This window comes from Ranitomeya imitator, chromosome 6, assembly GCF_032444005.1.
Source record: "Ranitomeya imitator isolate aRanImi1 chromosome 6, aRanImi1.pri, whole genome shotgun sequence".
In the NCBI taxonomy this organism is placed as follows: Eukaryota; Metazoa; Chordata; class Amphibia; order Anura; family Dendrobatidae; genus Ranitomeya; species Ranitomeya imitator.
The window spans coordinates 547830990-547856746 of record NC_091287.1 but is presented as its reverse complement, the minus strand read 5'-3'; the positions used below and the strand labels follow the sequence as shown (position 1 = coordinate 547856746).

The following is a 25757-nucleotide window of genomic DNA, read 5'->3' as shown; positions in this document are numbered from 1 at the left end:
CTCATGAATAGAGCAGTGGTGACCGTGCGCACACCACACCTCCATTCATTGTCTATGGGACCACCATCATGGTTTGTGCAGGACTTGAAAAACATTTATTTTTTTCCTCAAAGCAGCACCACACCTGTCTACAGTTTATGCTCGGTATTACAGCTTAGCTCTACTCACTTTGATGAAACTGAGCAGTAGGGTTGAGCGACTTTTACTTTTTAAGGTCGAGTCAGGTTTTGCGAAACCCGACTTTCTCAAAAGTCGAGTCGAGTGAAATCGGCCGATTATCGCGAAAAGTTGGGGTCGGGGATCGACCGAAACACGAAACCCAATGCAAGTCAATGGGAAATATGTAATCCGTATGGCATCCGTACTGCGAGATTTTCTCGCAGGCTTGCAAAACCGACATACGGACATACAATGGATCCATGTGCTCAAAAAATCATAAAAACATATGTACTGTCTATATATATACAGTGGGGCAAAAAAGTATTTAGTCAGTCAGCAATAGTGCAAGTTCCACCACTTAAAACAATGAGAGGCGTCTGTAATTTACATCAGAAAATATTTAGTCAGAAACGAACAATCAAGATTTCTGGCTCTCACAGACCTGTAACTTCTTCTTTAAGAGTCTCCTCTTTCCTCCACTCATTACCTGTAGTAATGGCACCTGTTTAAACTTGTTATCAGTATAAAAAGACACCTGTGCACACCCTCAAACAGTCTGACTCCAAACTCCACTATGGTGAAGACCAAAGAGCTGTCAAAGGACACCAGAAACAAAATTGTAGCCCTGCACCAGGCTGGGAAGACTGAATCTGCAATAGCCAACCAGCTTGGAGTGAAGAAATCAACAGTGGGAGCAATAATTAGAAAACGGAAGACATACAAGACCACTGATAATCTCCCTCGATCTGGGGCTCCACGCAAAATCCCACCCCGTGGGGTCAGAATGATCACAAGAACGGTGAGCAAAAATCCCAGAACCACGCGGGGGGACCTAGTGAATGAACTGCAGAGAGCTGGGACCAATGTAACAAGGCCTACCATAAGTAACACACTACGCCACCATGGATTCAGATCCTGCAGTGCCAGACGTGTCCCACTGCTTAAGCCAGTACATGTCCGGGCCCGTCTGAAGTTTGCTAGAGAGCATTTGGATGATCCAGAGGAGTTTTGGGAGAATGTCCTATGGTCTGATGAAACCAAACTGTTTGGTAGAAACACAACTTGTCGTGTTTGGAGGAAAAAGAATACTGAGTTGCATCCATCAAACACCATACCTACTGTAAAGCATGGTGGTGGAAACATCATGCTTTGGGGCTGTTTCTCTGCAAAGGGGCCAGGACGACTGATCCGGGTACATGAAAGAATGAATGGGCCCATGTATCGTGAGATTTTGAGTGCAAACCTCCTTCCATCAGCAAGGGCATTGAAGATGAAACGTGGCTGGGTCTTTCAACATGACAATGATCCAAAGCACACTGCCAGGGCATCGAAGGAGTAGCTTCGTAAGAAGCATTTCAAGGTCCTGGAGTGGCCTAGACAGTCTCCAGATCTCAACCCTATAGAAAACCTTTGGAGGGAGTTGAAAGTCCGTGTTGCCAAGCGAAAAGCCAAAAACATCACTGCTCTAGAGGAGATCTGCATGGAGGAATGGGCCAACATACCAACAACAGTGTGTGGCAACTTTGTGAAGACTTACAGAAAACGTTTGACCTCTGTCATTGCCAACAAAGGATATATTACAAAGTATTGAGATTAAATTTTGTTTCTGACCAAATACTTATTTTCCACCAAAATATGCAAATAAAATGTTAAAAAAACAGACAATGTGATTTTCTGGATTTTTTTTTCTCAGTTTGTCTCCCATAGTTGAGGTCTACCTATGATGTAAATTACAGACGCCTCTCATCTTTTTAAGTGGTGGAACTTGCACTATTGCTGACTGACTAAATACTTTTTTGCCCCACTGTATATATTTACTTCAGCGTGATATAGCAGAAAAGCCGGTAATTCAATTGCCGGCTTTTCATTTCTCCTTCCTAAACCCGACATGATATGAGACATGGTTTACATACAGTAAACCATGTCATATTCCCATTTTTTTTGCATATTCCACACTACTAATGTTAGTAGTGTGTATGTGCAAAATTTTGCGCTGTAGCTATTAAATTTAAGGGTTAAATCGCGGAAAAAATTGTCGTGGGCTCCCGCGCAATTTTCTCCGCCAGAGTAGTAAAGCCAGTGACTGAGGGCAGATATTAATAGCCTGGAGAGGGTCCACAGTTATTGGCCCCCCTGGCTAAAAATATCTGCCCCCAGCCACCCCAGAAAAGGCACATCTGGAAGATGCGCCTATTCTGGCACTTGGCCACTCTCTTCCCATTCCCGTGTAGCGGTGGGATATGGGGTAATGAAGGGTTAATGTCACCTTGCTATTGTAAGGTGACATTAAGCCAAATTAATAATGGAGAGGCGTCAATTCTGACACCTATCCATTATTAATACAATGGTATGAAATGGTTAAAAAAAACACAATATTGCAAAGTATTTTAATGAAATAAACACACAGGTTGTTGTAATATTTTTTTCCACTCTCAATCCACCTGAAGACCCTCGACCTGTAACAAATTAAAAATAATAAACCAACAATATCTCATACCTTCCGTCGATCTGTCCCACGATGTAAATCCATCTGAAGGGGTTAAATTATTTTACAAGCAGGAGCTCTGCTATAATGCAGCTGTGCTCATGCCAGTAAAACCCCAGCGAATGAATGGAAAGTAGGTCAATGACCTGTAGTTACCTTCATTCGCGGTGATGCGCCCTCTGCTGGACGTCCTCATATGACCTCGAGCCTGGGAAAATATTCAGAACAGTTCCCAGGCTGGAGGTCATATGAGGACATCCAGCAGAGGGCGCATCCCCACGAATGAAGGTAACTACAGGTCATTGACCTACATTACCTTCATTCCCCGGGGTTTTACAGGCACAAGCACAGCTGCATTATAGCAGAGCTCCTGCCTGTAAAATATTTTAACCCCTTCAGATGGATTTAGATCGTGGGACGTGACAGATCATCGGAATGTATGAGATATTGTTGGTTTATTATTTTTAATTTGTTACAGGTCGAGGGTCTTCAGGTGGATTGAGAGTAAAATAAAATATTACAACAACCTGTGTGTTTATTTCATTAAAAGACTTTGCAATATTGTGTGTGTGTTTTTTTAACCATTTCATACTATTGGATTAATAATGGATAGGTGTCATAATTGATGCATCTTCATTATTAATCTGGCTTAATGTCACCTTACAATAGCAAGGTGACATTAACCCTTCATTACCCCATATCCCACCGCTACACGGGAGTGGAAAGAGCGTGGCCAAGTGCCAGAATAGGCGCATCTTCCAAATGTACCTTTTCTGGGGTGGCTGGGGAACGATGTTTTTAGCCGGGGGGGGGGGGGGGGAGGGCAATAACCATGGACCCTCTCTAGGCTATTAATATCTGCCCTCAGTCACTGGCTTTACTACTTTGGCGGAGAAAATTGCGCGGGAACCCACGCCAATTTTTTCTGCGATTTAACCCTTAAATTTAATAGCTACAGTGCCCAAATTTTGCACATACACATTACTAACATTAGTAGTGTGTAATATGCCAAAAAAATGGGAATATGACATGGTTTACTGTATGTAAACCATGTGTCATATCATGTCGAGTTTAGGAAGGAGAAATGAAAAGCCGGCAATTGAATTACCGGCTTTTCTGCTATATCGCGCTGAAGTAAATATAATATATATATATGTGTCTCAATGACATATATATATAAAAATGGCGCTGAACGCGTCATACGAAACCCGACTTTGGTGCGAAGATCGCCGACCGCATGGCCGATCCCACACTAGGATCGGGTCGGGTTTCATGAAACCCGACTTTGCCAAAAGTCGGCGACTTTTGAAATTGTCCGATCCGTTTCGCTCAACCCTACTGAGCAGCATTACCGGACCCAACAGTAGACAGACGTGGCGCTGTTTCTTATAGGAAGCAGCCATGTTCTTCTATTCCGTTTTTTGACCAGTGGAACTTTGTAAAAAAAAAAAAAAACAGTAGGTCTACTCTATCACCGTTTTTGCTGCTCCCCTTCCTCCATTGTGATCAACATGGCCTAGATCACTATATATTCAGTATATATACATACACATATAACTTTTTTTTTAGATATATATATTATACTTTTATATACATTTTAATATTTTATATACAGATTTTGTATTTGTATCTATATATCTATATCTATCTATCTATCTATCTATCTATCTATCTATCTATCTATCTATCTGTCTATCTATCTATATATATATCTTGTAGATTGTGAGCCTTCGCGGGCAGGGTCCTCATTCCTCCTGTACCAGTAATGACTTGTATTGTTTAAGATTATTGTACTTGTTTTTATTATGTACACCCCTCCTCACATGTAAAGCGCCATGGAACAAATGGCGCTATAACAATAAATAATAATAATAATAATATTATACTTAAAGTTAATTATTAGTGATGAGCGAATATACTCGTTACTCGAGATTTCCCGAGCACACTCGGGGGTCCTCTGAGTATTTTTTAGTGCTCGGAGATTCGGAGATTTAGTTTTTATTGCCGCAGCTGAATGATTTACATCTGTTAGCCAGCATAAGTACATGTGGGGATTCCCTAGCAACCAGGCCACCCCCACATGTACTTATGCTGGCTAACAGATGTAAATCATTCAGCTGCGGCAATAAAAAACAAATATCCAAGCACTAAAAATTATTCGGAGGACCCCCGAGCATGCTCGAGAAATCTCGAGTAACGAGTATATTCGCTCATCACTATTAATTATACAGTACCACTACTGCTAATATATATATATATATATATATTTCAATTTATTTATATATATGTTTTTTTATATTTTATATATATATAAATATATATATATATATATATATACTATATTGTGGCCCAATTCTAACGCATCGTGTATTCTAGAATATGCATGTATGTATGTCGCGCTTAGCACAGCCACGTAGTATATAGCACAGCCACGTAGTATATAGCACAGCCACGTAGTATATAGCACAGCCACGCAGTATATAACACAGCCATGTAGTATATAACACAGCCACGTAGTATATAACACAGCCACGTAGTATATAGCACAGCCACGTAGTATATAGCAGCCATATAGTATATAGCAGCCACATAGTATATAGCACAGCCCATGTAACAGAGACAAACATGTAGTATATAGCACAGCCACATAGTATATAGCAGCCACGTAGTATATAGCACAGCCCACATAATATACAGCACAGCCCACGCAGTATATAACACAGACCACTCAGTATATAACACACCCCACGCAGTATATAACACTGCCCATGCAGTATATAACACAGCCCACATAGTATATAACACAGCCCACGCAGTATATAACACTGCCCATGTAGTATATAGCACAGCCCACGTAGCACAGACAGCCACGTAGTATATAGCACAGCCATGTAGTAAATAGCACATCCACGTAGTACATAACACATGCCACGTAGTATATTGCACAGCCACGTAGTATATAGCAGCCACATAGTATATTACACAGCTCACATAATATATAGCACAGCCCACGTAATATATAGCACAGCCCACGCAGTATATAACACAGCCCGCGCAGTATATAACACAGCCCACGCAGTATATAACACAGGCCACACAGTATATAACACAGCCCATGCAGTATATAACACAGCCCACACAGTATATAACACAGCCCACGCAGTATATAACACAGCCCATGCAGTATATAACACAGGCCACGTAGTATATAACACAGCCCACGCAGTATATAACACAGCCCACATAGTATATGGCAGTGTGGGCAACATATCCCTGTTAAAAAAAAATTAAAATAAAAAATGGTTATATACTCACCCTCCGGCGTCCAGCGAAGTTGTGCCGATGCGCGCAATGCTGCCGCCTGCTTCTGTTCCCAGTGATGCATTGCAAAATTACCCAGATGACTTAGCGGTCTCGCTAGACCGCTAAGTCATCTGGGTAATTTCACAATGCATCAGTGAGAACGGAAGCTGGCGGCAGCATCGCGCGCATCGGTGGACGGCGGAAGGTGAGAATAGCACAATTTTTTTTATTTATTATTTTTAACATCATATCTTTTTATTATTGATGCTGCATAGCCAGCATCAATAGTAAAAAGTTGGGCCGGGATGGGGCGACACACTGGCGCTGACTGGAGGGTAGTAGGGAGGGGGCATTGACTGGAGGAGAGTAGGGAGGGGCCAATTTGCAGCCGGACTAAGCCTGTTGCTGATTGGTCGTGGCCTGCCGGCCGTGACCAATCAGCGATGAGGGATTTCCGTTACGGAACTTACAGACAGAGAGACAGACAAACAGACGGAAGTACCCCTTAGACAATTATATATATCTATATATCTACTATATAATTGTCTAAGGATCACTTCCGTCTGTCCTTCTGTCTTTCTTTCTTTCTGTCTGTCACGGTTATTCATTCGCTGATTTGTCTCGGTAGCTGCCTGTCATGGCTGCCGCGACCAATCAGCGACGGGCGCAGTCCGGAAGAAAATGGCCGCTCCTTACTCCCCGCAGTCAGTGCCTGTCGCCCGCATACTCCCCTCCAGTCATCACTAACACAGGGTTTATGCCAGCGGTAACGGACCTCGTTATGCCACGGGTAACGCACTCCGTTACCGCCGCTATTAACCCTGTGTGTCCCCAACTTTTTACTATTGATGCTGCCTATGCGGCATCAATAGTAAAAAATGTAATGTTAAAAATAATAAAACATAAAAAAAAACTGCTATACTCACCCTCCGTAGCCGCTCGCGATGGCCGCCATCTTCCGTTGCAGGTTCCGGTGGCAAAGATGGTATGGGAGAAGGACCTGCTATGACGTCACGGTCATGTGACTGTGACATATTCACAGGTCCTGCGCTCATACCAACCCTGGGACCAGAAGCTGCCGTGGACTACAAGGTCTCCCTCGGAAAGGTAAATATATGTTTTTGTTTTTTTTTTAAACTGTGACAAACCTGGCTGGGCAATATACTACGTGACTGGGAAATATACTACGTAACTGGGCAATATACTACGTGGCTGGGCAATATACTACGTGACTGGGCAATATACTATGTGACTGGGCAATATACTACGTAATTGGCCAATATACTACGTGGCTGGACAATATACTATGTGACTGGGCAATATACTACGTGACTGGGCAATATACTATGTGACTGGGCAAAATACTACGTGACTGGGCAATGTACTACGTGACTGGGCAATATACTACGTGACTGGGCAATATACTACGTGACTGGGCAATATACTACGTGGCTGGGCAATATACTACGTAACTGGCCAATATACTACGTGGCTGGGCAATATACTATGTGACTGGGCAATATACTACATGACTGGGCAATATACTACGTGACTGGGCAATATACTACGTGACTGGGCAATATACCACGTGGCTGGGCAATATACTACGTGGCTGGGCAATATACTACGTGGCTGGGCAATATACTACGTAACTGGCCAATAATCTACGTGACTGGGCAATATACTATGTGGCTGGGCAATATACTATGTGACATTGCAATATACTACGTGGCTGGGCAATATACTACGTAACTGGCCAATATACTACGTGGCTGGGAAATATACTACGTGGCTGGGCAATATACTACGTGGCTGGGCAATATACTACGTGGATGGACAATATACTACGTCACTGGGCAATATACTACGTGACTGGGCAATATACTACGTGACTGGCCAATATACTATGTCACTGGGCAATATACTACGTGGCTGGGCAATATACTACGTGGCTGGGCAATATACTACGTGGCTGGGCAATATACTACGTGGCTATACTACGTCACTGGGCAATATACTACATCACTGGGCAATATACTACGTGGCTGGGCAATATACTACGTGGCTGGGCAATATACTACGTGAATGGGCAATATACTACGTGTCTGGGCAATATACTACGTGGATGGACAATATACTACGTCACTGGGCAATATACTACGTGGCTGGGCAATATACTATGTGACTGGCCAATATACTATGTCACTGGGCAATATACTACGTGGCTGGGCAATATACTACGTAACTGGCCAATGTACTACGTGACTGGGCAATATACTACGTGGCTGGGCAATATACTATGTGACATTGCAATATACTACGTGGCTGGGCAATATACTACGTAACTGGCCAATATATTACGTCACTGGGCAATATACTACGTGACTGGGCAATATACTACGTCACTGGGCAATATACTACGTGGCTGGGAAATATACTACGTGGCTGGGCAATATACTACGTGGCTGGGCAATATACTACGTGGCTGGGCAATATACTACGTGGCTGGGCAATATACTACGTGGATGGACAATATACTACGTCACTGGGCAATATACTACGTGGCTGGGCAATATACTACGTGACTGGCCAATATACTATGTCACTGGGCAATATACTACGTGGCTGGGCAATATACTACGTGGCTGGGCAATATACTACGTGGCTAGGCAATATACTACGTGGCTATACTACGTCACTGGGCAATATACTACATCACTGGGCAATATACTACGTGGCTGGGCAATATACTACGTGGCTGGGCAATATACTACGTGAATGGGCAATATACTACGTGTCTGGGCAATATACTACGTGGATGGACAATATACTACGTCACTGGGCAATATACTACGTGGCTGGGCAATATACTACGTGACTGGCCAATATACTATGTCACTGGGCAATATACTATGTGGCTGGGCAATATACTACGTGGCTTGGCAATATACTACGTGGCTGGGCAATATACTACGTGGCTATACTACGTCACTGGGCAATATACTACATCACTGGGCAATATACTACGTGGCTGGGCAATATACTACGTGGCTGGGCAATATACTATGTGAATGGGCAATATACTACGTGTCTGGGCAATATACTACGTGGATGGACAATATACTACGTCGCTGGGCAATATACTACGTCGCTGGGCAATATACTACGTCGCTGTGCAATATACTACGTGGATGGACAATATACTACGTGACTGGGCAATATACTACGTGACTGGGCAATATACTACGTGGCTGGGCAATATACTACGTGGACATGCATATTCTAGAATACCCGATGCGTTAGAATCGGGCCACCATCTTGTAGTGTGTATACACGGTATATATATATATTAGATTATTGTTATTATTATATTTTATGCCACAATATTGTCATTTTACTTGAGTTAGTCTAAACACTGAATTGCTTTTATTTCCATGCACAAAAACTGTATATTAATTTCAGAACAACTTCACTGAAAATAAAATTATAAACGAGTAGATGAAGAAATATAAATAGTTAATTAATTGAATACAAAAATAAATTATTTAAAAAAGCTATTAAAATAGTAAAAAAAAAAAACCTTCAGAAATACATTAAGAAATTATTATTTTTATTTTTTTTTATATTTTAAAAGGGTGAAACTGGCAATTCCGGGCCAATTGGCCCTTCAGGGACAAAAGGAGAGAAAGGGGAACCTGTAAGTAACTTTTACGTCTACATCTTACACGGTGAGCCAAATCGTTAGGAGCTGAGAGCTCATTCTATTACTTTAACTGTTACTGTACAAAAACAGTAAATGATAAGAAAATCTCGGTCACTTTATTTTCTAGGGCAGAGTCCTGGCAGCTAAAGGGGAGAAAGGTGATCAGGTAAGAAAACTGTTCCAAACAGAATCTAATAATGCAGAATGTTGTGATTTTTTTATCTGAAGACTTGCTTCATGCCTACTCTATTCAATAGCCAGGCCTTTCCCCGGGAAGGAACAACCACGGGAAGGGCAGCATCCTATGAAGGAAAGCCACCTATGCCAAGCATGGTATCCATCCACAGACAGCTGTTTCGGGGTTTTTGCCCCTCATCAGTGTGGAGTAGGAATCTGGCTATTAGGAGCAGTGCCTAGTAAAAAGGCTATAAAGGCACAGATGATTGGCCTCGGGGAGACCAAAACATCCAACACTGCGGAGACACCATCACGTGTTTCTCAACGCAGTGATTCCAGAACACTGCCCCCATCCCTTATGGGAAATATGCAGATGCAGGTAAAGAAGCTGCGGAGACACCATCACGTGTTTCTCGACGCAAGCAGTGAATAGCCAGGCCTTTCCCCGGGAAGGAACAACCACGGGAAGGGCAGCATCCTATGAAGGAAAGCCACCTATGCCAAGCATGGTATCCATCCACAGACAGCTGTTTCGGGGTTTTTGCCCCTCATCAGTGTGGAGTAGGAATCTGGCTATTAGGAGCAGTGCCTAGTAAAAAGGCTATAAAGGCACAGATGATTGGCCTCGGGGAGACCAAAACATCCAACACTGCGGAGACACCATCACGTGTTTCTCAACGCAGTGATTCCAGAACACTGCCCCCATCCCTTATGGGAAATATGCAGATGCAGGTAAAGAAGCTGCGGAGACACCATCACGTGCCTTTTAACTAGGCACTGCTCCTAATAGCCAGATTCCTACTCCACACTGATGAGGGGCAAAAACCCCGAAACAGCTGTCTGTGGATGGATACCATGCTTGGCATAGGTGGCTTTCCTTCATAGGATGCTGCCCTTCCCGTGGTTGTTCCTTCCCGGGGAAAGGCCTGGCTATTCACTGCTTGCGTCGAGAAACACGTGATGGTGTCTCCGCAGCTTCTTTACCTGCATCTGCATATTTCCCATAAGGGATGGGGGCAGTGTTCTGGAATCACTGCGTTGAGAAACACATGATGGTGTCTCCGCAGTGTTGGATGTTTTGGTCTCCCCGAGGCCAATCATCTGTGCCTTTATAGCCTTTTTACTAGGCACTGCTCCTAATAGCCAGATTCCTACTCCACACTGATGAGGGGCAAAAACCCCGAAACAGCTGTCTGTGGATGGATACCATGCTTGGCATAGGTGGCTTTCCTTCATAGGATGCTGCCCTTCCCGTGGTTGTTCCTTCCCGGGGAAAGGCCTGGCTATTCACTGCTTGCGTCGAGAAACACGTGATGGTGTCTCCGCAGCTTCTTTACCTGCATCTGCATATTTCCCATAAGGGATGGGGGCAGTGTTCTGGAATCACTGCGTTGAGAAACACGTGATGGTGTCTCCGCAGTGTTGGATGTTTTGGTCTCCCCGAGGCCAATCATCTGTGCCTTTATAGCCTTTTTACTAGGCACTGCTCCTAATAGCCAGATTCCTACTCCACACTGATGAGGGGCAAAAACCCCGAAACAGCTGTCTGTGGATGGATACCATGCTTGGCATAGGTGGCTTTCCTTCATAGGATGCTGCCCTTCCCGTGGTTGTTCCTTCCCGGGGAAAGGCCTGGCTATTCACTGCTTGCGTCGAGAAACATGTGATGGTGTCTCCGCAGCTTCTTTACCTGCATCTGCATATTTCCCATAAGGGATGGGGGCAGTGTTCTGGAATCACTGCGTTGAGAAACACGTGATGGTGTCTCCGCAGTGTTGGATGTTTTGGTCTCCCCGAGGCCAATCATCTGTGCCTTTATAGCCTTTTTACTAGGCACTGCTCCTAATAGCCAGATTCCTACTCCACACTGATGAGGGGCAAAAACCCCGAAACAGCTGTCTGTGGATGGATACCATGCTTGGCATAGGTGGCTTTCCTTCATAGGATGCTGCCCTTCCCGTGGTTGTTCCTTCCCGGGGAAAGGCCTGGCTATTCACTGCTTGCGTCGAAAAACACGTGATGGTGTCTCCGCAGCTTCTTTACCTGCATCTGCATATTTCCCATAAGGGATGGGGGCAGTGTTCTGGAATCACTGCGTTGAGAAACACGTGATGGTGTCTCCGCAGTGTTGGATGTTTTGGTCTCCCCGAGGCCAATCATCTGTGCCTTTATAGCCTTTTTACTAGGCACTGCTCCTAATAGCCAGATTCCTACTCCACACTGATGAGGGGCAAAAACCCCGAAACAGCTGTCTGTGGATGGATACCATGCTTGGCATAGGTGGCTTTCCTTCATAGGATGCTGCCCTTCCCGTGGTTGTTCCTTCCCGGGGAAAGGCCTGGCTATTCACTGCTTGCGTCGAGAAACACGTGATGGTGTCTCCGCAGCTTCTTTACCTGCATCTGCATATTTCCCATAAGGGATGGGGGCAGTGTTCTGGAATCACTGCGTTGAGAAACACGTGATGGTGTCTCCGCAGTGTTGGATGTTTTGGTCTCCCCGAGGCCAATCATCTGTGCCTTTATAGCCTTTTTACTAGGCACTGCTCCTAATAGCCAGATTCCTACTCCACACTGATGAGGGGCAAAACCCCCGAAACAGCTGTCTGTGGATGGATACCATGCTTGGCATAGGTGGCTTTCCTTCATAGGATGCTGCCCTTCCCGTGGTTGTTCCTTCCCGGGGAAAGGCCTGGCTATTCACTGCTTGCGTCGAGAAACACGTGATGGTGTCTCCGCAGCTTCTTTACCTGCATCTGCATATTTCCCATAAGGGATGGGGGCAGTGTTCTGGAATCACTGCGTTGAGAAACACGTGATGGTGTCTCCGCAGTGTTGGATGTTTTGGTTTCCCCGAGGCCAATCATCTGTGCCTTTATACTCTATTCAATACACACGGAATGTGCTTTATTATTAACATTCTCACATGGCCGCTCACCTGTCCTGCCGTAACTCCCCGCCTAGTCCTCTGTGGGCTCCCGTCACTTCTGGTATTCATGGCAGCTCTCAAAGACCAAAAGTGACCGAAGCTGTGGAAAGCCAGTGGAGGACAAGGCGAGAATGTGTAGTGGCGAAACAGGTGAGCGGCAAGGTTGGTAAACTTTTTTATTTTTAGCGCCTCCTGTGCCGCTACAAGACAGCAAAATGACAGCTACGTGGCCAACAATTTTAATAGATTTTTATGAAGTGAATTACAAAAAATAATTGGATTTGGGTGAATTTAATTGGCCAGGAACCCATTTGCTCACATATATAGACTGTATTTAGAAGTTTTTTTGCCACAGACAATTCCCCTGCCCTTGTCCTTCCCGGTTGATTCTTCCCTAGTTTTCTTCGAGTCTTTGTCACTTCTGGCACCATTAGACCATTCCTGCAGCCCTTTCAGGATATGTAAGGTTCCCTTTCCCTAAGTTTTGTCTGAAACCTCTCCGACACCGTCTCCTACCAATCTCCGCTGCTCCTGTGGGCCAAGGAAGCAGGAGAGGCCATTATGGTTAAAAACAGGACTCCATAACAAAGAAGAAAGTTATCGGACAGCAGGCACAAGGCTTGATATTCCTCACATCTGAGGTTTCAGTATAATGGCTATATACTGAATATTTCACAGAGATACACATCTCCCATCGATGTTTCTTACTACTCCCAGCAATTTGGGGCTTATGAAAATTGTATAAGTGGCATTAGTAGAGAGAGAGGCTTCTCAAAAAACTAATACGCTGGCTGAAGTACAAGTGGCAAAAGGAGGTCCAAAGACCCTGATACGCAAATGACCGGTCAACCAAAGGACAGGAAAATAAAAGGTAACAGGCCAAATCTATCACTCACCATGATCTTCCCCTGTGGACAGCCATGACTTGCTGCAGAGGCTGGCACCCTAGCTTGAAACGCAAATTGGCTTCCCTGCTCAACAAAGGCTCGCACTGTGTGGCCCTTGTGCTAGGGAGCTTACAAAAGGAATTGATCACAGTTAAAGGGGAGAGAACAAAACAGGAGGGCTACATACCCCCAGCAGATATAAAACTGATTATCCAACTAGGCCACAACATGGAACTTAATCCAAAAGGTGTTAGGGGTAAGGCTAGCGGAGCCCTTGGTCCTGTAAAAACAGGTTACTCAAGCTAAACCATAAGGATGGGAGTGTAATGTAGGAGACATCCTAAGAAATAATCAAATACACCAGTATTGACTGCTATGTGGAAGACAGAACAACTTTTTAAGGAGGCGCCAAAGCGATCATATCCCAGAAATAAACCCGGACAATAAAAATTATTATTACTGTCACATTAAGATTGAAGTGTGTAAAAGGATAGGGGTCCTTACAACAAAAATGGGCCCAAAGGGGCCATCATCAAAGGGGGCATCTTCCCTCTTATTGGAAAATGCCTGAAACATCAAATCTGGTTTTTCAGATATGGCAAGAGGTAATTGGTTATCTAATATATATATATATATATATATATATATATATATATATATATATATATATATATATATATATATACATATATATATATATATATATATATATGTGTATATATATATATATATATATATATATATATATATATACTAGATGGTGGCCCTGACTGACAGAACGTGTTCCGTGAACGTGCCTGAACTACGTGGCACTGTGACTGACAGAACTTATTTAGTAAACATGGCTGAACTATGTTGCACTGTGACTGACAGAACGTGTTCAGTGAATGTGACTGAATTACGTGGCACTGTGACTGAGGCTGGTTTCACACTTGCGTTTCAAAACGCATGCGTTTTTTAAAAAAAATGCATGGTGAAAAAACGCATGTAAACGCGTGCAAACGCTGCGTTTTATTGACGCATGCGTTTTTGCATGTGGTGAAAAAAACGCAGCGTTTTGACGCGTTTACATGCGTTTTTTCATGTGTTTGCGTTTTTTAAACGCATGCTGAGAAATGTGTGACAGCTGCCAATCATCAAAATAAAGTAAAAAACCCACTATAAACAGAAATAGTTAGGGTTAGGGGTAGGGGTAGGGATCATAACCCTAACCCTAACCCTAAAGGGATCCTAACCCTAACCATAACCCTACCCCTAACCCTAAGCCTAAAGGGATTCTAACCCTAACCCTAACTCTAAAGGGATTAGGGTTAGGGTTAGGGGTAGGGTTACGATCCCTTTAGGGTTAGGGTTAGGGGTAGGGTTAGGATCCCTTTAGGGTTAGGGTTAGGATCCCTTTAGGGTTAGGGTTAGGATCCCTTTATCACCTTTATGGTGGGGGGTGGCATATCAGTGTGTTTTCTGTTTTTTTTTTATAAAAACGCATGCGTTTTAAAAGCAAACAAACACATGTGCTTAAAAACGCATGCGTTTCCATTGACTTCAATGTATTTTTTGACACAAAAACACGCATGAAAACGCATGCATTTTTATGTGTCCAAAAAACGCCTCTCAAAAATACTACAAGTTGCCTTTCTGAAAAAGAACGCATGCAGCAAAAAAACGCATGCGTTTCAAAACGCGACCAAACGCGTACAACAAAAAACGCCTGCGTTTTCAATGATAAAAATATAGGAAAAAAAAGCATGCTTTTTTTGTGCAAAAAACGTTGCAGACAAAAACGCAAGTGTGAAACCACCCTGACAGAACTTATTCAGTAAACGTGACTGAACTATGTTGCACTGTGACTGACAGAACTTGTTCAGTAAACGTGACTGAACTACGTCACACTGTGACTGACAGAACTTGTTCAGTAAACGTGACTGAAATACGGCCGGACTGCGCCTGTCACTGATTGGTCGTGGGCGGCTGGCGCGACCAATAGGCGAAGCAGGATTTCCGTTACAGACAAACAGACAGAATTAGACGATTATATAGTAGATATATATATATATATATATATATATATATATATATATATTGGGTGCGTTCAAAAAACTATACATTGATTGTTCATTGAGGCCCTTAGGGATGACTGACTCCATCCTAAATATCCACGGTTTCTTACTGAAAAATCAGATTGTCCCAATCCCCTTGCTTCACCTTTTGTCTAATGATTTCTAGAACACAAAATGACAGGACATTCCCCATTGCCCTGATGACAGTCCCAGACATGGCGGACTATGAGTGTGTCTCTCTTGGGTCTCACATCTCCCAGGTGTTCACTGATTATTTTTCTTAATTCCCTCTTAGTTTTTCCCATATAATTCCTGTAAAATACCCCAGTGTTTTTCAAGAATCTTAAATATCTGGTTGGCCTGGCTATCATGCACCCTAATGATTTTAAGTGTTTAGTGGCTCTCCTTCTCCTTTTGGGGTTGTTAAAGGGATTGTTTATCCCTGCCAAGTGCATTTCTGTATGCAATGTTTCATTGGGGTAACCCCACTCTCTAAAACTTTCCCTGAGATCAAAAGTTTGAGCGCTGAAGGTCTCCACCTCCGAGCAGTTCCTTCTAACTCTCAACTATTGGCCCTTGGGAATGCCCCTCTTCAATGGGACTGGATGGTGACTATACCATCGAAGGAAGTCATTGGTAGCTGATGGCTTGCGGAAGACTTTGGTACTAAGACGGCCCTGGATATTTTTCATGATTTTTACACTGAGGAAAGCGAGTTTGTGCCGATTACACTCTGAGGTGAATCTCAAGCCAATGTTGATAGAATTAAGTTCCTGTAGGAACTTAGCAAACTCATCTTCTTCCTTCTCCCAGCAATTCGGCCACAGCAGCTACCTCCTCAGCTGCTCTAATGAGGCAAGACTAGATTTCACCAGATCTTCCACACTAGGCTGGCACCTTAACAGGCCACCACCATTGCCAGGCAATACTCTCAACTCTCAGCAGTATCAGGACACCGAACAGCTCTGCTCCGCCAATGCTCGCTCAGATATTTCTCTTGGGACCTCTCCCTACTTCCCAGCCGCTCTGTATCAGATCTTCTCCCACTATGCTTATTCTCCATAACTTGTGATGAAAAGGATTCCAATAAACCTACAATTAGAGTATTCCGCATCAATATGAAGGTGATACATCCGAGTCATATAAGCTTATAAGAACATTGTATTAGATCAACAAGAGGAGTGTCAGCCATCTTTGCCTCCTAGACAGTTATTCTAGCTCCTATAGGGTGGCACAAATCAGTACCTGGTGGCAAGTTGGCTCAGTGGTTAGCACTGCAGACTTGCAGCACTGGAGTCCTGGGTTCAAATCCCACCAAGAACAATATTTGCAAGGAGTTTGTACGTTCTCCTCATGTTTGCGTGGGTTTCCTCCGTTTTGCCTCCAACATTCCAAAGACATAATGATAGAGAATTTAGATTATGAGCCCCATCGGAGACAGCGATGATAATGTGTGCAAACTGTAAAGCGCTGCGAATATGTTAGCGTTATATAAAAATAAAATTATTATTATTACCTACCCCCTCTGTTTCTGTGTTTTTCACCAAGTAGCATCACACCTTTATTTAAAGCAATGCAGGATTACATGTCAGGTCTGCTTTATTCCCTGAAACTTGAGGTGCAACCCAATTATGGAGCTTGAAGGGTTGATTCCTAGATGGCTTAGTATTGTCTACTTGTCCACGCCTGTGTGCACACTATAACGAATCAGAGTCCTGTAGTGTTGATACTGATGCTGAAGCTGAACAATCATACTAACAGTCACTGTAAGGGATAATTTTGTGCATTGCTGTTTGTATCAGACACACACATGCTACATTTATTCTTGGGAGAGAGAGTTTCAGGAGCAGGAAGAGTGGCTGAATACAGTCTTTAGGCAGTGATTAGGGCTCTGCAATCCATTGCTAAATATATAGCTGAGGCAATTGACAACATTTTTTTTCAGTGAAAAAATTAATTATATTGTCATTCATAGAGTATTACGTGCTTTGTGGTACTTTTCTGTGTTATGTAAGACTCAAAAAAAAGTGTTGAAACATTTTTCTGGATTCAGTTACCCACCCATAGAGTGTTATATGCTTTACAAAAAATTTTCTGGAATCGATTACTCATCCATATACTATTACGTGCTCTGTTGTACATTTCGACAGCATATAACACTGCAAAAAAACATTGAAACTTTTTTTTGGGATCCACCTAGAGTATTACGTGCTTTCTGTTACATTTCGGTGTTATATAACACTTCAAAAGAGCATTGAAAACTATTTCTGGATTTAATTTTTCATGCATACACTTTACGTGCTTTGTTTTACATTACGGTGGTATGAAACTCCAAACAAATGCTTTGACTGCTGCAGGTGACCAATTTATTTATTTTTTAATTAAAAATAAACTTGGTTTCAAGAGGCCTAGCAATTAGAAAATGCGTTAAGGCATGCAGTAATGGACGGGGAAGTAGAAGTGCTGATGATAGTTCACGCAGACACCGAGGACGTTGGGCAGGTGTGACTACACCTGATGCTGGAAAACAGGAAGCATGTCCATCCATAACACGTAGGTTCCAGACCCACTGTGCAGAGAGGCACAGTACACCACTCCTGAAACCAGAGCAGTACAAACAGGTGGTCGGTTGGATAGCATATAATGCTTTCAACATGTTTGGCAGCGCCACCCAGTCTTCTACGCAGTCTAGTCTCACCAGCCAAGAGTCTGGACCACTTAATCCTTACCCTGGTCCTCCATCCTCTTGCCATGTTGAGTCCCAGGAGACTAGTGATCCCACACTAGGACACTCCAAGGAGCTCTTTGCAACATCATTTCTTGATTGTGGCCTATTAGCCTTCATGCTTCAAGAGGGACAGGAGTACATGCTGTTTAGTGATGCACAAAACTTACAGCAGCCACGGCCACATAAAGTTGTCAGTGAGGAATGGCAAATTTTGTTTAAGGAGGAAGATGATGATGAGACACGGTCTCGCTGTCAAGAGAAAGTGCTGACAGGCTCACTCTGACAACAATGAACAAAGCCTGAATTAGACCCGACTTTTCCATACCAACAGTTAACCGCAGCACTAAAGTGCTTCTAATCTTCAATATTTGAATGAGGCCAGCAAGTTGTTGCCTTCTAGGGTCTATGGATGACCAAATGACCCTACATATAATTTTTTCCTTGATTTGCACTTTATGCCTTTATGAGTATAGGAGTACCTCAACTACACTTTAATTTTTTGTGAGGCACTCTAACTGATACCTTCACGGGTGTATGGATGACCCTACTTGTAATTATCGGTAGGCTTTGCACTGTATGCAGAGCTTTTATGAATGTAGGAGTAACACAACTACACTTTGTTCATACTATTTGAATGAGGTATTACAGTTGGTGCCTTCAAGAGTGTATGGATGACCTTGCTTGTAATTTTTGGCAGGATTTGCACTTAATGCATAGCCTCTATAAGTCTAGGCATACCAATACATGACAATATGAGCATAATGTGTATGAGGCCCTCTTTGTGTCTATTTTGTCTAATAGAGGGTGTATCTGAGTCCCTCTGAGTCACTAATTTTTTCCACCTTTGCTTCCTTCATAAATTACACAGAAATTTCCAATTTTTTAATACAAAAATACATTTTGGTCAACTTAACCCATTCCTGACATGCGTCATACATATACTCCTTTGCGGGAGCTGCGTTCCTGCAAACCACAGTATAGATACGGCGCACCGATCACACGGCCTCATGCTGAGTGCCACAGCGATCGATTGCGGATGTCAGCTCTGTGTGAGAGCTGACCCCCCGTAGCAATGCCCACGATCGCTGCTAGCACCGAATGCGAGCATTTAATCCTTCTGATATGTAATAGGAAGAAATAAGGCGTACAACTATAATCTAAATAAAGGGGAGGTGCCAAGGCCGGTAGTATAAAGCAATATGAACAAGAAAAGAAGACAAGGCACTACCGTAAAGCCCGCACACTACACCACAAAGTTATACCAAAATATCAAATTTTATTGGGTACACCATAACAGCAAAAAAACATTAAAACACAAGTAAAAACAGAACAACACCCCACTCCTGGACCCCCTTAAAGATAGAATGCATCCATGTAATACACAGTAAAGCAAATGGGAGGACGTATGTCACAGAAATACAAATATACATAAACAATGATCATAACATATCCAACCATAAATGTATAGAGTATGCTATAGATGCACCTAGAAATAGGAGAGACCCCCTAAGAATACCCCTAAATACACGTAAAGTGTGTCATAGCCTAGCAATAGCTAAAATAGATCCTAATCGGACAACCGAATATATATATAAACCAATAATACAATGGCCCCAAAGAACTGGTTTAGATGTGGATCAAAACCCCATCGTATGTAAGGATGCGATAAAGACAGGCAAAGATGTAAGAGGCAAAATCATGCACACATCAGTGGGAAAAGGAGGATACAAACCCAAAAAGGGGGGCCACAGATGGAAACCAGAGCGGGGTGCGACCCAACGCGTATCGCCGTAACCCGTACGGCTTCGTCAGGGGAAGATGAGTACAGGTGAACCCAAGGCAAATAAATACCTGCCAGCTGATCGGTGAAGCAACCGCCGGTGTGGAACACAGGTGTCAGGGGAAAGCCGAGATGCAAAACCCGGAAGCAGACCACATAGTAAAGTGCCGAGCCGCGCATGGGCAGAAGAATCCGGACCCACGGCGCCTGCGTGAAGAGACCCGAGGCAACAGCGGCCAGTACGCATGGACAACAACTTGTGTTTTAATGTTTTTTTGCTGTTATGGTGTACCCAATAAAATTTGATATTTTGGTATAACTTTGTGGTGTAGTGTGCGGGCTTTACGGTAGTGCCTTGTCTTCTTTTCTTGTTTAATCCTTCTGATGCCGCTGTCAGTAGTGACAGCAACATAGAGGAGAATCGGGCAGTGAATGGGATCCCTGAACACTTACATCAGGACAATGCGATGTGATTGCGTTGTCCTGATGGTCTCCATGGACTCCCGACCGCAAGATGGCCGTGGTGTCCTTCAGGGAAGGTGGTGTGTTAGTGCCTGCTCAGAGCAGGATCTGAGACGCCTCCTTCCCTACTTGTCAGATGCTGCTCCAATGCTCAGCAGTGAAGAAGATGCATTGCAGAACAGTGATCTGATCCTATACAGTAATGTCCCATCCTGGGACAACGTAAAAAATGTTTTAAAAAAAATATTAAAATAGTGTAAAAAAAAAAGTGTAAAAATATATTTTTTTAAATTTCAAAACAAATAGCAAAAAAACAAACAAATATTTTTCCGATAAATATATCTATTTATATATTAAAAAAAATTAATAAAAGTGCACATATTGTGCATCCCCGCATTCGTAACGACCCGGTCTGTAAAACTGTCCCACTAGTTAACCCCTTAGGCTGGGGTCACACTTAAAATCGGTCCGAGTCTCCCTACCAAGAGTCGCACAAGTGTTCTCCGTATGGTCATTTGTGTGTAATGCGTTTGCAATGCAATGATGCAATTTTTTTCGCACCTATGTATGCATATGACATGCGTATGGCTTTACATTTCTCACTGATTTTCCCCATTGAATTAGATTGCTCAATGGTGGGCTGAAATGAGGAAAATGTCTGCGTATTTGTCGCAAGCTACAGAGATGGTCGGTGTGGTCTCCAAATTTTTCTCGCACCCATAGGCTTGCACTGGCGAATCTTGGACGATATACGCATAAAATCGCAGCATACTGAATACGCCTGAGAAAAAATATGGTGATGTGAGCTTCTCTACAGATTAACACTGGTACGAGTGCTATGCGATGCTTACTTGCATAGCACTCGTCCGTATTCTATGCTAGTGTGACCTCGGCCTTAACCCCTTTAGCCCCGAGGGTGGTTTGCACGTTAATGACCGGGCCAATTTTTACAATTCTGACCACTGTCCCTTTATGAGGTTATAACTCTGGAACGCTTCAACAGATCTTGGCGATTCTGACATTGTTTTCTCGTGACGTATTTTACTTCATGATAGTGGTAAAATTTATTCGATATAACTTGCGTTTATTTGTGAAAAAAACGGAAATTTGGCGAAAATTTTGAAAATTTCGCAATTTTCCAACTTTGAATTTTTATACCCTTAAATCACAGAGATATGTCATGCAAAATACTTAATAAGTAACATTTCCCACATGTCTACTTTACATCAGCACAATTTTGGAACCAATTTTTTTTTTATTAGGGAGTAATAAGGGTTAAAAGTTGACCAGCAATTTCTCATTTTTGCAACACCATTTTTTTTAGGGACCACATCTCATTTGAAGTCATTTTGAGGGGTCTATATGATAGAAAATACCCAAGTGTGACACCATTCTAAAAACTGCACCCCTCAAGGTACTCAAAACCACATTCAAGAAGTTTATTAACCCTTCAGGTGTTTCACAGGAATTTTTGGAATGTTTAAATAAAAATGAACATTTAACTTTTTTTCACACAAAATTTATTTCAGCTCCAATTTGTTTTATTTTACCAAGGGTAACAGGAGAAAATGGACCCCAAAGGTTGTTGTACAATTTGTCCTGAGTACGTTAATATCCCATATGTGGGGATAAACCACTGTTTGGGCGCATGGCTGAGCTCGGAAGGAAAGGAGCGCCATTTGACTTTTCAATGCAAAATTGACTGGAATTGAGATGGGACGCCATGTTGCGTTTGGAGAGCCCCTGATGTGCCTAAACATTGAAACCCCCCACAAGTGACACCATTTTGTAAAGTAGACCCCTTAAGGAACTTATCTAGATGTGTGGTGAGCACTTTGACCCACCAAGTGCTTCATAGAAGTTTATAATGCAGAGCCGTAAAAATAAAAAATATTTTTTCACAAAAATGATCTTTTTGCCCCCAATTTTTTATTTTCCCAAGGGTAAGAGAAGAAATTAGACCACAAAAGTTGTTGTGCAATTTGTCCTGAGTACGCTGATACCCCATATGTTGGTGTAAACCATTGTTTGGGCGCATGGCAGAGCTCGGAAGGGAAGGAGCGCCATTTGACTTTTCAATGCAAAATTGACTGGAGTTGAGATGGGACGCCATGTTGCGTTTGGAGAGCCCCTGATGTGCCTAAACATTGAAACCACCCAAAAGTGACACCATTTTGGAAATTAGACCCCCTAAGGAACTTATCTAGATGTGTTTTGAGAGCTTCGAGCCCCCAAGTGTTTCACTACAGTTTATAACGCAGAACCGTGAAAATAAAAATTCTTTTTTTTTTTCACAGAAATGATTTTTTAGTCCCCAGTTTTGTATTTTCACAAGGGTAACAGGATAAATTGGACTGCAAAAGTTGTTGTCCAATTCGTCTTGTGTACGCTGATACCCCATATGTGGGGGGGAAGCACTGTTTGGGCGCATGGCAGAGCTCGGAAGGGAAGGAGCGCCATTTGGAATACAGACTTAGATAGATTGGGTACATCAGGGGCTTTGCAAATGCAACATGACGCCTGCAGACCAAACAGTAGAAACCCCCCACAAGTGACCCCATTTTGGAAACTAGACCCCCCAAGGAACTTATCTAGATGTGTTGTGAGAACTTTGAACCCCCAAGTGTTTCACTACAGTTTATAACGCAGAGCCGTGAAAATAAAAATTCTTTTTTTTTTTTCACAAAAATGATTTTTTAGCCCCCAGTTATGTATTTTCACAAGGGTAACAGGATAAATTGGACCCCAAAAGTTGTTGTCCAATTTGTCCTGAGTACGCTGATACCCCATATGTAGGGGGGAAGCACTGTTTGGGCGCATGGCAGAGCTCGGAAGGGGAGGAGCGCCATTTGGAATACAGACTTAGATAGATTGGTCTGCAGGCGTCACGTTACATTTGCAGAGCCCCTGATGTACCCAAACAGTACAAACCCCCCACAAGTGACCCCATATTGGAAACTAGACCTCCCAAGGAACCTATCTAGATGTGTTGTGAGAACTTTGAACCCCCAAGTGTTTCACTGCAGTTTACAACGCAGAACCGCGAAAATAAAAAAAATCTTATTTTTCCCACAAAAATGATTTTTGGCCCCCCACATTTTTATTTTCCCAAGGATAACAAGAGAACTTGGACCCCAAAAGTTGTTGTCCAATTTGTCCTGAGTACGCTGATACCCCATATGTTGGGGTAAACCCCTGTTTGGGCGCACCGGAGAGCTCGGAAGGGAAGGAGCACTGTTTTACTTTTTCAACGCAGAATTGGCTGGAATTGAGATCGGACGCCATGTCGCATTTGGAGAGCCCCTGATGTGCCTGAACAGTGGAAACTCCCCAATTCTACCTGAAACCCTAACCCTAACACACCCCTAACCCTAATCCCAACGGTAACCCTAACCACACACCTAACCCTGACACACCCCTAATTCTAATCCCAACCCTAATCCCAACCGTAAATATAATCCAAACCCTAACCCTAACTTTAGCCCCAACCCTAACCCTAACTTTAGCCCCAACCCTAACCCTAACTTTAGCCCCAACCCTAACCCTAACTTTAGTTCCAACCCTAACCCCAACCCTAACCCTAGCCCTAACCCTAGCCCTAACCCTAGCCCCAACCCTAGCCCCAACCCTAACCCTAACTTTAGCCCCAACCCTAACCCTAACTTTAGTTTCAACCCTAACCCCAACCCTAACCCTAGCCCTAACCCTAGCCCTAACCCTAGCCCCAACCCTAGCCCTAACCCTAGCCCTAACCCTAGCCCTAACCTTAGCCCCAACCCTAACCCTAACCTTAGCCCTAACCCTAACCCTAACCCTAGTCCTAACCCTAGCCCTAGCCCTGATGGGAAAATGGAAATAAATACATTTTTTTAATTTTATTATTTTTCCCTAACTAAGGGGGTGATGAAGGGGGGTTTGATTTACTTTTATAGCGTTTTTTATATCGGATTTTTATGATTGGCAGCCGTCACACACTAAAATACGCTTTTTTATAGCAAAAAAGTTTTTGCGTCTCCACATTTTGAGACCTATAATTTTTCCATATTTTGGTCCACAGAGTCATGTGAGGTCTTGTTTTTTGCGGGACGAGTTGACGTTTTTATTTGTAACATTTTTGGACACGTGAGAGTCTTTGATCACTTTTTATTCCGATTTTTGTGAGGCAGAATGACCAAAAACCAGCTATTCATGAATTTCTTTTGGGGGAGGCGTTTATACCGTTCCGTGTTTGGTAAAGTGGATGAAGCAGTTTTATTCTTCGGGTCAGTACGATTACAGCGATACCTCATTTATATCATTTTTTTATGTTTTGGCGCTTTTATACGATAAAAGCTATTTTATAGAAAAAATAATTATTTTGGCATCGCTTTATTCTCAGGACTATAACTTTTTATTGTTTTGCTTATTATGCTTTGTGGCAGCTCGTTTTTTGCGGGACAAGATGACGTTTTCAGCGGTATCATGGTTATTTATATCCGTCTTTTTGATCGCGTGTTATGCCACTTTTTGTTCGGCGGTATGATAATAAAGCGTTGTTTTTTGGCTCTTTTTTTTTTTTTTTCTTACGATGTTCACTGAAGGGGTTAACTAGTGGGACAGTTTTATAGGTCGGGTCGTTACGGACGTGTCGATACTAAATATGTGTACATTTATTGTTTTTTTTTTTTTTTTTTTAGATAAAGAAATGTATTTATGGGAATAATATATTTTTTTTAATTTATTTATTTAGTAATTTTTTATTTTTTTTTTACACATGTGGAAATTTTTTTTTTTACTTTTTTACTTTGTCCTACATCACAGATCGCCGATCTTACAGTTTGCACAGCACTCTGTAAGATCGGCGATCTCACTGACATCACTGCAGGCTTACAGAGCTGCAGGCGACCCGGAAGTACTCCCTGCAGGACCCGGATGCAGCCCCGAGGCCATTTTGGATCCGGGGACTGCAGGGAGAAGATGCTCGGTACACGGTGAGTACATCACCGTGTACCGGTCGTCTCAGGGAAGCACGCAGGGAGCCCCCTCCCTGCGCGATGCTTCCCTGTACTGCCGGCACATCGCGATCATGTTTGATCGTGGTGTGCCGGG

The 25757-nt window shown here is 43.0% G+C and overlaps 1 protein-coding gene across 1 annotated transcript in view; it reads left to right on the top strand.

Moving 5' to 3' along the window:
* The window catches only part of COL22A1 (collagen type XXII alpha 1 chain), a 573554-nt gene that overhangs the window by 207537 nt on the left and 340260 nt on the right, over window positions 1-25757 (top strand). Inside the window, exons 11-12 of the mRNA XM_069732369.1 lie at window positions 9582-9644; window positions 9778-9816. Of these exons, the coding sequence (XP_069588470.1) occupies window positions 9582-9644; window positions 9778-9816 (102 nt within the window). The remainder of the gene's footprint in view (window positions 1-9581; window positions 9645-9777; window positions 9817-25757) is intronic.